Source organism: Panthera leo, chromosome E1 (genome assembly GCF_018350215.1).
Source record: "Panthera leo isolate Ple1 chromosome E1, P.leo_Ple1_pat1.1, whole genome shotgun sequence".
NCBI lineage: Eukaryota > Metazoa > Chordata > Mammalia > Carnivora > Felidae > Panthera > Panthera leo.
The window spans coordinates 45341804-45358879 of record NC_056692.1 but is presented as its reverse complement, the minus strand read 5'-3'; the positions used below and the strand labels follow the sequence as shown (position 1 = coordinate 45358879).

The 17076-nt window shown below is 45.0% G+C and overlaps 1 protein-coding gene across 8 annotated transcripts in view; it reads left to right on the top strand.

Moving 5' to 3' along the window:
• Window positions 1–17076, top strand: part of MARCHF10 (membrane associated ring-CH-type finger 10) — an 83106-nt gene that overhangs the window by 49753 nt on the left and 16277 nt on the right. For 6 of the 8 annotated variants that reach the window (XM_042915589.1, XM_042915586.1, XM_042915585.1 and 3 more), the window contains 4 exons: window positions 1032–1184; window positions 6662–8078; window positions 12010–12176; window positions 14560–14669. In XM_042915589.1, coding sequence (XP_042771523.1) covers window positions 1032–1184; window positions 6662–8078; window positions 12010–12176; window positions 14560–14669 — 1847 coding nt within the window. The remainder of the gene's footprint in view (window positions 1–1031; window positions 1185–6661; window positions 8079–12009; window positions 12177–14559; window positions 14670–17076) is intronic. The other 2 variants (XM_042915590.1, XM_042915592.1) reach the window with 1 other exon arrangement.

The following is a 17076-nucleotide window of genomic DNA, read 5'->3' as shown; positions in this document are numbered from 1 at the left end:
GTGAGCTGCCAGGAAGAACTTTCATTCATTTCCTGAATCTGGACAAAAACCACAACTTACTCTCTGGAACATAAATCCAGTTGTCTCCACAGGCCAAGAACGGCTGCTCTCTCGCACACAACTCAAGGACCTTCCCAGCTTTACCCGTGTTGCCTGCTGGCGACGGTTATTTGTGAAACTTCTGAACTGTCCAAGAGGGGATGAGCCAGGCAAATTCCCCTGGAAAGATCTAGTTCAGATATCCACAATTCAACTGCCTCGTAAACTCAAGAACTTGCAGAGAGGCATGGAAAATACTGAAACGCTTGCCCCAAACTCCGCGGGCACTGACGCTTCCTACATGTGCAGAAGACATTTGAGATTATTCAAACCAATTAGCAACCTAGTTCAAAATGTGAATTTCCAAAAAAAAAAAAAAATTCATCGGGAACTCATTCCACGTTAGCATTCCCACTACTGTCTTTCCCGTGAGTTCATCCTCCCAGCACATAGCCAAGCAAATAGGTATACCTGGGATTCCAGACGCTTGGGACTTTTCTGGAAGGCCATCTTAGCTGCTAATAAACAACCTGAGGGTACAAAATAGGCTGTGATTCAACCTTGGAAGAGCAGCTGGAGAGAGGGCCTTTGCATGTCCCAACTGCAGAGGGCTCTCGACAGGGTTCCCAGCATGCCCATCCCAACATCTATGAACAGGAAGCTAGAAGCATCTTAGCAGAAGGACACACCCCTTATAGACCCTGCTTGCAGGTGTCACAGGTGCTCATTAACGGTGAGTGATAACAACCTTGCGAAGTAGGTATTATGATTTTCCATTTGACAGGGGAGGAAACTGAGGCTGCAAGGGGTGAGGTGATCTGCCCAAGTTCACACAGCTACAAGGTCACACAACCAGTTTCAAATCCAGCTCTTCTCTGACCACCTGGGCCCCAGTCCCTTACCTGCCTTCCCCGTTGCTGGGCCTTTGGAGCATTCTTTATGCAGAAGCTGTTTCCCTGTAAAAATTATTGAAAAGATTTTGCACCTTTCAGCAGCCCAGGCACCACAAATTTTATCAAGGAAGAGGAGGCCAAACCTGGGGAGACTGACAGTCAGCCCAGAAACGCAGAGCCCAAGAGTGCCAGGGGACAGGAGCAGACAGAAATCGCAGCTGCCAGTGAAGTCGCCGGCCCTCAGGGGACCAGGTAAGGACCTGGGACCCATGCGTCTGGGTCCTCAGAGAGGTCGGACTTGTGTGGTTACCTGGTGAATTCCATATGGTTTTCAGACACTTGGGCTTTTATGCGGAGGACAGTGTACCTTAAAATGAAATGCTTAAAAGGATTTGAAAGCAAACTATTGGATCTAGTTTCCTTCTCGGAGAGAGGCTGGCCGGAAAAGGTAGGACAGGGGAGTTTGTTTTTATTTTTTCTCCCATTTATTCCATAAGCATGACTGTGCATGGTTTTGAGTGGGGGCCAGCCATTCGGCTTCTGGAGAGGGCATCTGGGTGGTGGGGGACAAGGGGTGGAGAAGCAGTCTGCAGTTCTGGGGCTATCTCACCTGGCCCAAGAGGCGGGGAGGGGGGTCTGTGGGTGGCAGACTGCTCACCTCCCGCAGGGATCTTCTCGCCTCGCCATCCAGAGTGTTGAGATCTCAGTGTGTAAGAAATACCATCAAAGCAAATAGACACTTTCCTTCAAAACCCTGGTCTGGTGGATACGTCCTCTTTCCGTCCTGAGCGTTCATCCAAAGGCCCAGGCCATGTTGCTCCACTGACCACATCACCCTCCCCTGTGATGGCAGAAGGAATAGGACCCGAAGAGTCTCCACGGGACTCAAAGAAAGTGACACTGGACAGCCAACCTCGCCAGGGACCTAGTCTTCCCCTTGGAGAAACCACTGAGCATCACACTTCCTCACCACCCGATGAACACAGTAGGCTTTATTTTAAAATGTGATATATACTTCAGTGGACACCTATAAATATCAAACAGGGTAGTGGTTTGGATGGCTTGGAATTTGGGGCAATTAGAGCATATGTGAACCTGCAACAACCATATGTCACAGGTCCCCAGTGATGTAGCACCTCCTATTGAGAAGGGCAGACCTCCCTTCTAATTTTAGGTCTTCTTCCTCCCTGCCTTGGAGCCTGGGATGGTCAAGTAGCCCCTCTGGGTTACAGTTCCCTTGTCCTAAAATAATGCTAACGAGGGGCACCTGGGTGGCTCAGTAGGTTAGGTGTCCGACTCTTGACTTTGGCTCAGGTCATGACCTCATAGTTCATGGGATCTCACAGCGTTGGGCTCCGTGTTCTGGCAGCTCAGAGCCTGCTCAGGATTCTCCTCTCTCTACCCCTCCCCTGCTAGCTCACACTCTCTCAAAAATAATAAAAATAAACTTAAAAAAATAAAAGATAATATAATCTACCTCACTATTGCTGTAATAACTAAAGGAAGTAATACACCGACCAGCACCTAGCTATAGTAGGCTCCAAATTACTGTTAGTTTCTCTCCTGCACCGCGCCAATGGTCCTAGTAAGCCCTTGAATATTATATGAAAGGTCAGGTTCCCCATGCGTGAAACATCCCATGAGGCTCATATAATCCTCCACCTATACCTGGAAGACATCTTCTGTTATCCTGAGATTCACTGAGAATTTATCCCAATTTTCTAGTATATATTCAGCTTTCCATTATATAAGGATAAGGCCTCCTTGTCTTCCCCCAATTTTTTTCCTCACTAGTCTCTCTTTCATTCTTTCTCTCACATTCTCAAGTGGTTTGTATAAATTGGAGTAGGAGCCAGATGTTTGAATCGCATCTGTGAGAAATTTGAAGCCAATGTGACAGAGAGGTAATATATAGAAAGCTCTTACAAATCAATAAGAAAACCCGAGTACCCGATAGGAAAATGGGACGAGGCGTACCAGACAATTACACAGAAGAAATGCAGGCAGCTAATAAACATGTGGAAGAAAACAACAAGTTGAACCTCACTAAGTAATAAATGTAAATTTGCACAAGATCGATTTGGCCCATGAAATTGGCTAAGGTTTTAACAATAATACCCAATACTGATAGTGAAACGAATAACATTTCCTGCGCACTGTTGTGTCAATGTCATGCCAAGCCCTTGGCAAGAGTTGCTGGTGACACAGCTATACGAGATGCTTTCATTTCGTACCTGTAGGGTAATTTGGTACAAACTGGAATTTGGCAACATGTGTGAAAAGTCTTTAGAAGGGTCATACCTTTTGACCTAGCAATCCCATGCCCGCGAATCTGTTCTAAGAAGACACGTAGTCAAAGACGTACGAGCAAGGACATTTATCATGGTGTAATCTGTAATACCAAAAACCGTGAAACCACTTATATACCCAAGAATAGGAGAAGAGTTACACAAATTATGATACATTTATATAATGTATCTTTTTTTTAATGTTTTTATTTTTTTTTGAGACAGAGAGAGACAGAGCCTGAGCAGGGGAGGGGCAGAGAGAGAGGGAGACACAGAATCGGAAGCAGGCTCCAAGCTGAACTGTCGGCACAGAGCCCGATGCGGGGCTCAAACTCACAGACTGTGAGATCATGACCTGAGCCGAAGGCGGACGCTTAACCGACTGAGCCACCCAGGCGCCCCTGTATATCTTAACCTGTCCTTAATATAATGCTCTTAAAGAATAATTGAACTTCTGGCAGGAGATAATGCTCACAATAAAAAAATTAGGGAAAGAAAGCAGGGCATAAAGTTTTATGTACCCGAATATTCCAGTATTGACTTTTTTGAAAAAAAGTATTTCTAGGTAAGAGCACTGACTTATAAATTCAAATGACTTCAGGGAACCCATGGAAATGGCAGGAGAAACACGTAACCGAGGCTGTGGGGACTGAGGTAAACCAGAACGTACAAGCTCCACCTAAAGGCAGTTAACTCAGTGTTCAGAGGCCGAGCCAAACCACTATTGCAGGATGAAAATGGCCCAGGGGTCTTGCGTTTGCAACCCACCCCTGAATTCCAGAACAGGAACAAGGGCAGTCTGAGTCTTAGATTATGGGGATTTTTATTTCTTCTTCATCCTCTTCTGAAAGTTCCAAATTTTCTCCAAATGAACATCAACTACTTGTATAATCAGAGGAAAACAGGTAAAAGTATATGGTTCCTACATTAGGACTGGTTGGTCAAGCACATGAAGAAATCTAGACCAAAGACAGAGAGGATGGATGCTTTTTCTGGTTTCATCTTGTTGCACCTGGAACATTCAGTGGCACCTGGTTGAACTTCTGGAAATGGGAGCCCCTCCCTTCTGAGCTGGAGTCCACACAGGGCCCAAGAGGCGTTCGGCAGAATCTGTAGGGCCTGGTCTATGAATAGCGCATCCTGGCATACCAAATGGGGTGTTTATTCCCAGCCCGCGCACTATGAAGTCTGCTCCCTATCTGAGAGACACAAGAAATAGGGTTAAAATAGTGGAAATATAGAATGGCACAGTCTGCCACCTTTAGGGGAAACACACCAAGGAAACGCTGATTGAACCTTTAAAGAGGAAGGCAGTGGTGGTGACAAGGAGAGTGAAGACGCGTTCCCTGGGGTGTTTTGGGATACACAGGAGCTGCCTTGCAGCATTCAGAAGCCAGTGTTGCTGGGCGACAGCTCTCTGGCTTCCTTGAAATAAGCTTGTGGTTCCTGTTGAGTGTCCAGTTCTGATTTGCAAAAGTTGTCCTGGCCGATCATTTTGCTCAGGTGTCTCCTGAAGCCCAGACTGAACTGGCTCAGGGCAGAGGGACAGCTGTGTGTTCAGGGACAGACCGGAAGATTCAGGTTCCAGCAACTTGTTAGCTAATCTCCACGGTGCTTCATCGGATTCAAAATGAAAAGCAATCGACCGGAGCCTGCATTTCTGAATCTTCTGTATCACTTTTTTTTTTTCTCAAAAAAAAAAAAAAAAAAATCAAGAGAATTCAGTTGGTCACTTAGAAGAATTTGTCCCCCCAAACGGGATCTGAGTGGGCATACCAGCTCTACTCCTAATACACATACAGCCAGATGCTCAGAGCTTCCTGGAATCGCTGATATATCTCTTATTGGGGTTTATAAAACCCGCGAGGGGCCTGATTGGGAGAGCTTAACTGATTTCTAGAAGAGCTGATGAGTAAAAATTCACACTGCGTCGCTGAGTGTCCCATGCAGTTAACAATAAAAGAGGCTTAGAGAGTATTAGGACTTTAGAAGCTGGTGCTCCCAGGAGGCCCTCAATTAAAGTGAGTCAGTATTGACTTGGCCCTTGGCTGGGACGGAGGCTCTGCGGATTTGCATTTCACTTGCCTGAGCTATTACCACACAGGCCTTTCCAAACCCGTGGAGTCCTGTCCACTCAAGGGGGCGAACGGCTCTGGAAAGTAAATGATAAGGACCAGATCCTGTAGGATAGCACAGGGGAGGTGGGGGGGTGGGGCCGGGAGGAGGCTGATGCCAGGAGGAAACCAAGAGAAGTGGGATCAGAGAAGTAAGTACTTTCAGTGTCCTATCTGCACTGAGAGGGTTAAAAAAAAAAAAAAAAAATCCTGAACAGTACATGCACATCACAATGAATTAAACGGATACTCATTTTCACAAGGAAATTGGAAGTCCAGCCATTTTCTTAAGGGGCACACAGGGTCGGGGTTAAGAACACAAACCATAGTGTCAGGCGGGCTTGAGTTTGAATGATCACACCCTGACTTCCTAGAAATGTGACCTTGGGTAAGTTTTGTGACCTAAGCCTTGGTGCCCTCAATCATAAAGTGGTGTCATTGTGGCACCTATTTCCTAGGATTCTGAGGCAAAATGTGTGTATGTAATAAAGTTAGTATGGTGCCTGGCCCATTCAGTATAAGCCCGCAGTAAGGTATGCTTAGTCGTTATTTTTGTAAGGCAAGTTTTGACCAAGTGACTTCACCACTAGAAACTGCTACCCATTTGGGCACTCTGCCTCCTCTTCTCCATACATCTCTTCATAATTTAGAATCAGGGGGCGGGGGAGGAATTCTATTATTACTCGAGGTTACAAATCGACTGGGAGCTAGTGACAAAGAGAAGGTAATGATGTCATGAGAGAGTTGTAATTTTTATTGCACTAAGCACTAAATGTAACCCAAGTCATCAGGGTAACTGGACACCAGCTTCTAGAGCCTTCCTCCCAATCTGCCCAGGTAGATTATATTTTCTCAAGATTTTTTAAAGCTGTGTGTGGTGCAGGAGTGTCATAAATGCGTGTTGAATGAATCCAGATGAAAAGGCACTGGTGGTTTTTGTAGAAGCCATTCCTGGAGTGCTGGTCTTCCTTATCCACAAACACTGTTATGAAAACTAGCATTTGAGAGATTTCCCCATAATCGGCCCTGACTGACCTGGGCTGGACAGTCTTCCCAAAGCTTCCACAAAAAAAAGACCTGTATCCTCAGGGTCACCCTGTCGCCCCAGAACCAGCCCGAGCTCCACAAAATGTACAAAGAAGACTCCAGAAGCATAAAATGAAGCTACCTCTACTGTCCTGCTTCTGTACCTCCGGCCGTTTTAACCATGCAGATTTCCTTCTCTAGGCTTGCTTGTTTCCTTGAGGGACTCTCACTCTTAGTGTTCGAGCTCTTTCATCCATGAGCACCTATAGAAGAATGATAAACTTGTCTTTTCTCCATGCAGATCCAATAGTTCAACAAGAGGGCCCAGTGTGGGCCAGTGGCACCAAGCTGAAGAGGCCAACTCGAGAGAGAAGACACTTAGTCCCATCTTCACAGCTAATGACTATGACTGAGAATACCTCTGAGAGAGCCAAAAAAGGAGACTCAAGTGTTCTTTCTCAGAATGAGCCGCATTCAGGCCTATCTCAGGCCTTCCTAGGAACAAACAGCCCTCAAGTGTCGAGTGAGTCCTTGGGGCCACCACTCCTAACCACCACCATGGAAGGGTCAAGAAGGGCACCATTTAGGTTCAGAGATGAAGATTTTTATTCCATTTTATCATTAAACCCTGGAGAAGAAAATGATGACACTGAGGAGACCCTCATAGAGGAAGAACTTTTGTTGGTTGGTATGTACCGGCCTCGTTCTCCTCCCAGTCATAAGAGAAGTCGATTTCTTGGGACGTCGGCCACTCAGGCCAAAAGTAAAAATTTGGAAGAAGGTCCTGAAAATTGCAGAGCAAATTCGGTAAGAAGAACTGAGTCCAGTCGTGGCTCATTAAGAATGAGCAATGCAATGGAACCAGTGACAGAGCAGCTTCCTGTGGGGGCAAGGGTGTTTCAAGACCTCAAGCCACCTGGTGGAGGTTCTCCTAACGAGAATGACAGTGGTGACAGTGAACATGAGAAAAGCACCTTTCCTTCATGGGACACCAAATCCACAGCTAGTCTAGATGATGACCTCAATGCTGAAAATGGATTTAGAGACTGTACCTCCACGGAAGACAGGCCTGGTATCCGTGATTATGAAAGAGATTGGCATGTCTACTTAAGCAGTTCTAGTAATTCTCTTGACTGTTTTCTTTCTGGTAGACCAACAGCTCCAAGATCACCAGTGAGTTTATCTTATAACACTCCTGGATCACTAATGCATTCTGCCACGAGAGATGATATTCCAGTAGACTTGTCGACGTCGTCTACATTTATTCACAGTTCAGACTCAGAGGGAAATTCAAGGTTTAATGTTCGCCGACCATTGTCCCCTATTAGAAATAGGAATCCACTCGCCAGTGCTGAGAACCACGGTTATTTTCCAGTAAATAGTGCACATGAATTTGATGTCAGGGGAGCAGAAGATATTCCTTTAACGAACCCATCCCAGGGGGCTCTAGAATATACGGAAGAGCTCTTATTAAATCCTCAAAGCAACTTGTCCTTGGGGGAGTCTTCTAGCTCCTCACCATCCAGAATGAACTTACAAGGCCATTTGCACGTGCCTGGGTCCCTGCAAGAAAATACGCCTTTTACTTTCTTCGCGGTCTCTGATTTCCCAAATCAAAGTGATAACGGGAACAGAATGGCAGCCTCTGCTTTCACAGATGAAAAGGAAGCCAATAAGATAAAGGCAGACTCTGAGAAACTCAAGAAACTGCAAGAAAGGTGAGGAATTTTCATAATGATATGCATATACTTTTTTATTCCATTTTTCCAGGTAGAAATAAGCACTGCCTTCATTAGAGCATCATGGGAATTTTAAATCCTAAGTAGGCCCTTCCTTGACATTTTAATGATTGCTTTTATTGACAACATTATCTATTTTGTTGCTCTTAAAATGTGTGTATCTATGAGGAAAATTTTGGTGTTCCAGCTCAATCTCTCCAGTATTCCCCAAATGTTTTTTTTCCCCAAATACCATAACTTTAAGGAAGGCAAGTTTGCTAGACATAAGGGATTTTTGACTGCTACATAGGGCTAGCTCTTCTCATGGGCAATTAGGAACCAGGATCTTTTACGAAAAGGTTGCTATCTCCCCAGAGAGTGAGCCACTCCACACTTGAAGTTCACCAGCTCTCCCTCATGGGACTTTGTGCAAATCCAGCCAACAGTTCTAGAATTTGAATCTTTCCAACCAAAAGGCCTGTCCCAAACCGTTACCATGGTTACCTCGGTTCTCCGAAGGGCTACCCTGGGGTAACCACAGCTTCCATTTTATGTGTTCTTTCTCACGCATGAGAGAGAAACAGGTCTTTTTTCTGGATTGCCCTTTCCTTTGATCTTCCCTGTCTTGTAAGATGATGTGGGGATATTTCACAACATCCACAATATATGAAATTTGATACTTTTTAAAGCCATCATTAGACACCGTGTCAGGATTCTGTTTCCTTTACATAGGTGTTACCACACCCTGATGTTGGCTTACTGATCAGGAAACGCATTCTGTGAATGCAAGCCGCCTTTGTGTACGTCAGTATGGCTCATTTCAGCCGTTAGTTATCTATTGATATTCATTGTAAGTGGGGAAATTCTAAGGCAATGAATTAGAATGCAGAGGGTAAGAGAGGACACAGGACACACACCTACTACTCCTTGAGGTCTGTTATCCAACTGCAGGAGTTAAGTCACTCTCCTATTAGTACCTTTTCCTTTCCATATTTATTTATTTTTTTTAATATTTATTTATTTATTTTTGAGAGACAGAGCATGAGCAGGGGAGGGGCTGAGAGAGAAGGAGACACAGAATCCAGGCTCTGAGCCGTCAGCCCAGAGCCCGACGGGGGGTTCGAACTCACAAACCACGAGATCATGACCTGAGCCAAAGTTGGACACTTAACCGACTAAGCCACCCAGGCACCCCAATTTTCCTTTCCCTATTATACGAGCTACCAGCAGACCGACTCATGGTTAAGGGCCAACAGGCCTCACACTCACCCATCTACACCTGTCCAAAAATACAGCTTCAGACCCACTTGTCAGGAGTCTGGTCTTCCACCATCCCAAAGTGATGCCTTGGAGCTAAAAATGATTTCTTTTAAAAATACATCCACGTCTCGGCATGGCAATGCATTAAACAGCTATGAGTTATGTACTTCGCCTATCAGACACCCTTTTTCTTTCTGTATGTAATAAACCTTATGCTTTTCTGTTTATCGCAAAAATGTTCATTCTAGGAAGTATGAAAAATATAAACTTAAAAGAAAAATCACCTGTAATCCTATAATCCAGAGATAAGCACTATAAAATAACTTTGCTTCCCATCTTTTATCTTTGCATATAAATGCAATTTTTAGTAAGCATTGGCTCATATTTTATAATATGCCTCATTTAAATATTTCAAGCCCATTTCTCAATGCCACTTATACTCTTTAAAAATTTTTCCCTTAGTTACTTTAATGCATACAAATAATTAGAGAATTCGAAATAAGGCAAAACCCAGATATCCCTGTGCCTACCTTCCAGCTAATAGAACTCTACTGGAGCCCTTGAGCCCCTCACCCACCCTATCTCATCTACCCCCTCCCAATATCCTTTCTGCCCCCAGGAAACCATTCTTGCATTGTATTTCTCATTCCTTTGATTTATTTATTTATGTATGTATGTATGTATGTATGTATGTATGTATGTATGTAATCTCTACACCCAACATGGGGCTTGAACTCACAACCCTGAGACCAAGAGCCGCATACTCCTCTGACTGAGCCAGCCAGGGCCCCCTCTTGATGTCTTTTAATGAAAATAAATTTTTAATTTTAATGGAGTCAAATATATCCATCTTTATGGATTGTGATTTGTATCTTGTTATCTTGATGAAGAAATCCTTTACTAACTGAAGGCCATTAACATGTTCTATCTATTTGGGGCACCTGGGTGGCTCAATAGGTTGAGTGACTTTGACTCAGATCATGATCTTGTGGTTCATGAGTTCGAGCCCCACATTGGGCTCTGGAGCTCAGAGCCTGGAGCCCGCTTCGGATCCTGTGTCTTCCTCTCTCTGCCCCCCTCCCACTCACGCTCTGTCTCTCTCTCTTTCTCAAAAATAAATAAACATTTTTAAAAAATTGTTTTAAAGATATCCTTCCTATTTTTTTCTAAAATCTGTACAGTTTCACTTTGAACACTTAGGACTTAGTGTGAAATGGATTTTGGTCTTAAATGTGAAGTAATGTTTAATATGTGATGTGAGGTATGCTTTGTGAATGCCCAACTGTCCCAAGATCTTTCCTTGCTCAACTGAAGGGACACCTCTGTCTTATAACTATAAATGTACGAGTCTGCTTCAGAGCTCTCTATTCTGGCCTGTTCCTTTCTGTTTTTCCCTAATCCAATACCACGTCACCTTAATGTCTGTAGCTTTTATAAGTTTTGGTAGCCAGTGGTGCCCTTTGGTAGGCCTCCCCACTTTGTTCCTTAAGAGTCCTGGGCTATACACGTTTCAGAATCAGCTTGTTGGGATTTTCACTGAAACTGCATTGAATCTGTAGATTATTCTGGGGAGAACTGACATCTTAGAGATACTGAGTCTTTAAAAAATATGAGTTATCTCCTCTTTTGTTTGTGCCCAGAATAGAAAACTATAATTCGGTTCCTTTTCATGACTTCTGTTTCCTGGGGAGGAAGGTCTCTTCAGAAACTCAGCACACACTTCTATCTCCAGAGCAATGCCCATTTCTTCCTCTCCTTTGATTTGAGTCTCTAGCCAGTTTCCTTTCCTTGACCAGACAGTCCCCAGGCCATGAGGATTCTAAAGAACAAGCCATAGACTTCCCAAGGGCCTCCCAACATGAACATCAACCAGCTAGTCTTCACTCCCCGTCGATTAGACACAAACATATCTGCTTACGTTTTCACTAATTCCATCTTTATCAGATCCCAGCAGCTTACATTCTGGAATGTTGGCAAAATTTCTTGGCAAGTGTTATGCTATTGGTGAATTCACACCCAGGTTCATTGGTTCATCATCATCCCAAACGACATCTAGCGAGGGGTCTCTATGTGCAAATACTTTGCCAGACTCTCGATGCACTTTGCAGAGCGGTGACACCGCCATCATGGCATCCAGGCTGCCCAAGACCCTGTTAGATAAGTAGTGGTGGTATTGGCACCACATGGCTTTATACGTGAGGAAACAGAGACCTGAGAAGCTTCGAGAACTGGTCCAGAGTCACCAAACCCACACGTTTCAGAGGCAAGCCTCAAACCCAGGCCCCCTGCCTGCAAATCCCACGTACTCAACAACAAGCCACACTGCCAACTCCCTCACAGTGGCCATGACAGGGGGAGGGGCGCCCAGCCCTTTCCATGGCTTTCCTCTGTAGCCCTGTCCCACGCCTCTAGATTTATGGAGGCACTGCTGGTTCTCCTGGTCAGCTCACACGTACCACTAGCTTCAGAGGAGACTGACACAAGACTTTGTGCACCTGCTATCAGTAACCCGGAAGAAGTTTCAGCAGGGTGGGAGGGAGCAGGGGGTGGGCCTGGGGAGCCCTGGGGGGGGGGGGGGCTCCCCCTTGAACATCCCGGGACGTGGTATTTGTAGTTTGTAGACACTGCAACTGTGCAGACCCCTGCTCACCAGGGCTTGTTTTCCATTTAGTCTCCTGGAGGAGGACTCAGAGGAGGAGGGAGACTTGTGTCGCATCTGTCAGATAGCCGGGGGTTCCCCAACCAACCCCCTCCTGGAGCCTTGCGGCTGTGTGGGAAGCCTGCGGTTTGTTCATCAGGAGTGCCTGAAAAAGTGGCTGAAAGTGAAAATAACATCAGGTGGGTGGGGAAGGAGAAGCGGAAAACGTGAGCCAACATATAATTAATATGAGACACCACCGTGCGGGACTCCGAGCCTGGACAACTGTCCCCTCTCCTCCTAAGCAGTAGCCAGAAGAACCATGGCCCCTGACCCCAGGACTCTTGCTCACAGCGCTGATGGATAGTAGCGGGTCTAAATGCTGCCTTTAAATTATGGGAGGGAAATGAATTTGTTTTCCAAGTCTGAGAGAAGAATCTTGGCGATGCTATTAAATCCTACCCCGCTTGAGCCTGAGCAGAGATGCTAAGATTCCCTCCCAGGAGGAAGGAAACTGAAATAGGTCAGTGGTTGCACCTCAGCAAAAGCACACAGCAGCCATGCCTGCTAATAGACACCTGGCAAAAGCAGTTCTGCTTCCTTTTATTTGCGGGGGAAGGAGGGTGTCACCTAAGAAACTGAGCAAAGCTGTGTTTTGGCAGTAGGGGCAGGGAAAGAGCGCTGATCTAATTTTCTAGAACCGTATTAGGTAAAGAGATTTCCGCGTGCTGGCTTTGTCAGCTCTGTCTTTTGCAGATCTTGTAACTGAATGTGAAGCCCTTTCTCAACTCCCTGGGGAGGTTATAACCTAAATACGGCCACATGGGGAGGTCAGCTGTGGTTTTCTTGGCAGAAAACAGGGGGTTTCTTTAAAACATGGTTTGAGGAAGAAGGGCAACTTGAATAACAACAACCAAAAACAAACAAACAAACCAAAACAAAATAAACAAACAAAAACAAACAAAAAACCCAAAACAGGAAACGGCAATGCAAAGAACCCATTACAAAATAGCTGCTATGTCTTTCAGAGACAACTCCCTGAAAACCTTTTACCCCATAGCTGGATCCTAGTTCTCTTCTCTTCCGTGTTTTCCTCCTTGGTTATCACTCTTTCAGGCAGCCTGGGAGACTTAAGAGCTTTATCCTGTCCCCATAGGGAGTGGCCACGTCCCCTCCAGAGAAAGAGGCAGGAACCGTGGGCCGATCACATTAACCGTCTCCTCCCTGATCCCCTGTCCACCTTCTGCATTTTCCCGAGCAAGGGAAACAAACCTGGGCCCATCATCCAAGCTGCTTAAACACATCTCCACGTAGCGAGCTTGGTACTCAGTCCTTCAGACGGGGAGGAAACGGGGATCTTGGCCGCTAATGACCCTGTCATGCAGTGTTTTATCTTACCACAAATTTGGGCCAATTAAACATCTAGCACAGGAAAAGATCACTCATGAAATGTGCAAGGAAAGCGCTGCTAACTGCTTGTAAAACGCCAGCATCAGTAGGGGTGTGTTGAGCGCCATCAAGATCAGAGGCACATGGGACACTCAGTAGCCTAAAGCATTACCGAGAGGCCCTAAAAAAAAAAAAATCAAGCAAACAAAATGCAGACACGGGATCACCATTCATCCTTGTCTTTTGACGTTCTCTACCATTTACTATTTCTTTACGTCCCCATTGAGGCAGAGTAGAACTGGGGTATAAAACTGCACCAACCCTACCTTTCCCAAATAAATGCAGGTAACTAACCAGGCCTCTAGTTTCTAATGCATAAAAATAAACACCAGGACATCATTAGCAAAACTGCAGCACCTACGTGCCGGGAAAAGACGCTGGGCATAGCGTTTGCCTCAACACAGCACAGTTCTGCATCTTCCATTTTTGCTTTGGGGACCAGGATAAGCGGAGAAAAAATGCTGATCTAGAATGCATGTTAAAAAAAAAAAAAAAAATTAAAAAAACCAACAACCCCACAGCAACAAAGGAAGGCTTCTCATGTTTCTTTTCCCAGATGAGGCTGAGCTCAGTCTCAGGGGCTGGCCGGAGATACTGCTGTGCTAGTTCCCATCCGTGGCCCCCGGCTCCCTCACCCCCTCAGGAGGGAAGTCACCTGGGTGAGAGTAAAGGCAGATTTTTAGGCCACAGACTGAGAATAGCTTCTGCCATCAATGTGGTCCTCATTTATTTGCTTGGACCTGTGTTATGTCTGTCAGAAAAACAACAACAACAACAAAAACAACAACATAGGCCAATCTTCACTCTTTTGGCAAACACCTATGTTACAGATTCTCTGCCTCCATGTAGCAACTCCAATTTTATGAAGCAGTGTGTTTATATTTAAACAGAAAGCAAGGCCTATTATTTAAAAGTCACGAGAATTTCACGTATACAAAGCTTGCGTGCATAATAATGAAAACGATTACGAAGGAAATTTTCCAGATCTCAGATTCAAGGTCCTTTTCTACAGACAATGGCTGGCTTTAAAAAGGTCACTGAAACTCAGAATTCATAACAGACACAAGTTCACTCCCAAAATGTCAGCACAGAGAGACCCAGGGCTACATGTAACAAAGAATTCTTTAATTTCAGGAGCGGATCTAGGTGCCGCAAAGACCTGCGAAATGTGTAAGCAAGACCTGCTGGTCGATCTGGATGATTTTAACGTGACCGACTTCTACCACAAACACCAGCAATCCCGGGTAAGAGACACTCACGCCAATCTGCTTCCACGGGTCAAAGTCAGTTAGAGGCGGCGCATGGTAGGAAGACATGCTTTCCCTGATAAAGGGACGGTATTAGGCCTGTGCATGGCGTGAGTCTGGGAATGTTCCCCCCGCCCAGCTCGGGTCTCCAAGAAGGTCTGCTACTAAATCAGACCGTTGGGAGGGTTCAAAGTCTTGGTCACCTGGGGTTGAGGTCCCGCTGTTGTCAGGGGCAAAAGTAGGAAGCCAGAGTAGCCGACTGGACACAGAAACAGGAATACTCTGGCAAGCTCCATGCCCCGATTTGCTGAAGTAATTTAAATTTAATAGCGACAAGGAAAAAAAAAAATCAGGGTCTTGGAAAAAATGGTCCCTAATTTACATAGCAAGTAACTCTAGGGTAATAAGAAACTGCTTTACTGTTTATTAACAGGTAGTAAGCACCTAGTGTGTGCTTTTTAACACCCGGTGAATTAATTCTCCTGGGGCATTTGGGTTGCAATTCTAATACTGTGAAAAAGCTAGCGGGGCGCCTGGGTGGCTCAGTCGGTTAAGCGGCCGACTTCGGCTCAGGTCGTGATCTCACGGTCCGTGAGTTCGAGCCCTGCATCAGGCTCTGTGCTGACAGCTCGGAGCCTGCAGCCTGCTTCTGTTTCCGTGTCTCCCTCTCTCTCTGCCCCTCCCCCGTTCGCGCTCTGTCTCTCTCTGCCTTTCAAAAATGAATAAATGTTAAAAAATTAAAAAAAAAGAAAGAAAGAAAAAGCTAGGTAACCTTATGTGGGAAGGTGATCCGTGCTCAGAATAATAGTTAACTGTTCAGTTCTCAGGCAAACGATCTTTTTCTTTAGAACTACACTGTCCAATATGGCAGCCACAAGCCACATGTGGCTAATGAACAAGTAGCTCCTGCCACTCAAGATGTGCTACGTGAGGGGCACCTGGGTGGCTCAGTCGGTTGAGATCTGACTCTTGATTTCGGCTCAGGTCATGATCCCAGGGTTATGAGATCGAGCTCTACGTAGGGCTTCACGCTAGCCTCCCTGAGATTGTCTCTCTCTCTCTCTCTTTCTCTCTCTCCCTCTGCCCCTCCCTTGCTCCACCCCTCTCTAAAATTAAAAAAAAAAAAAATTAAAAAGAAAGATGTGCTGTGTCAAATGCACACGGAATTTCAAAGACTCAGTATTAAAAAAGGCAAAATATCACATAAATAATTTTATATTAATTAAATGTTGAAATAATATTTTGAATATACGGGGCTAAATAAAACATACTATTAAAATTAATTTCACCAGTGTCTTTTCACTTCTTTAATGTGGCTACTGGGAAGAATCAAGTTACATACCGGGGTTGCATCTGTGACTCACATTGTATTTCCATCGGGTGATGTTTATCTACAAGGTGCCTTGCATGTAATAAGCAGTCAATACGTATTTATCAAATGAAAATAGTCATCATTACCATTATGATTTAACATGATTAGGGGAAAAAAAAGGGATTAATAACCGTAACTGTAAAGCACATTACTTTAAAACTATAAAATCATTGTTAGTAACTAAAATGTCATTCTTCAGAGGAGTCCCTTTGACTTTTAAATCATTAGCCTGTGCCCAGACCTTTTTGTTTGTTTGTTTGTTTGTTTGTTTTTTGGAAAAAAGCACAGCTGAGTCAAAATGCTGCATCTGAGTCTAGGCAATTGTTTAGTTACCTTTTTTAAAACCCTAAGGCTTCGAGACAGAAGGACAAACTATTGATAAGAAGGAAATATTTGAATAGCACAACCAAGAAGTTTCTTGGAAAACTTGGAAAAAAGGAAGAAAGAATTTCCTGAGAAATAAATGTATTTTGAGTCCATCCTTTCTGAGGCCTGAGGGTCTTGAATCACTCGGTCACAAACCCCAGGCACTGAGATGAGAAACAGAAGTGATTCTGGAACCACACTATTGAAGGGAACCAGGGCCCGTGAGCGCCTGAGATCAGGATGCCAGCCAGGGTGCAGAAGGTTCCACGTGGTCATCTTGGAGGATTATTTCCGGAAATGGAACCTGTGGGATTTCCTGAGAAGGACATGTCCAGACAAGGCCAGGTTATGTGGAATGCTACCAGAACGGTCTGCAGACATCACACAGTGCAGCCCAAGGGATTGCCTTGTCTGGTAAAGACCCCTGTTGGTTCCAAGTATTTCTGCATCGTTCACCCTCTGCAAAGCACCTACCACCACCGTGCGCTGTTGGTTTACCGTTGGTATTTGTAGAATTCACTCACTCACAGCAGACTTTTCAAGTTGTAGTAAAATGTTTGCCCTCACGTAGCCAGAGGCAGCCTACCCCACCGAAGAGCACACCAGCTTTGATGAAGCTGTGAACCTAAATCCCTATTCCCCTCCCCAAAGTTGCTGTGTGACCTC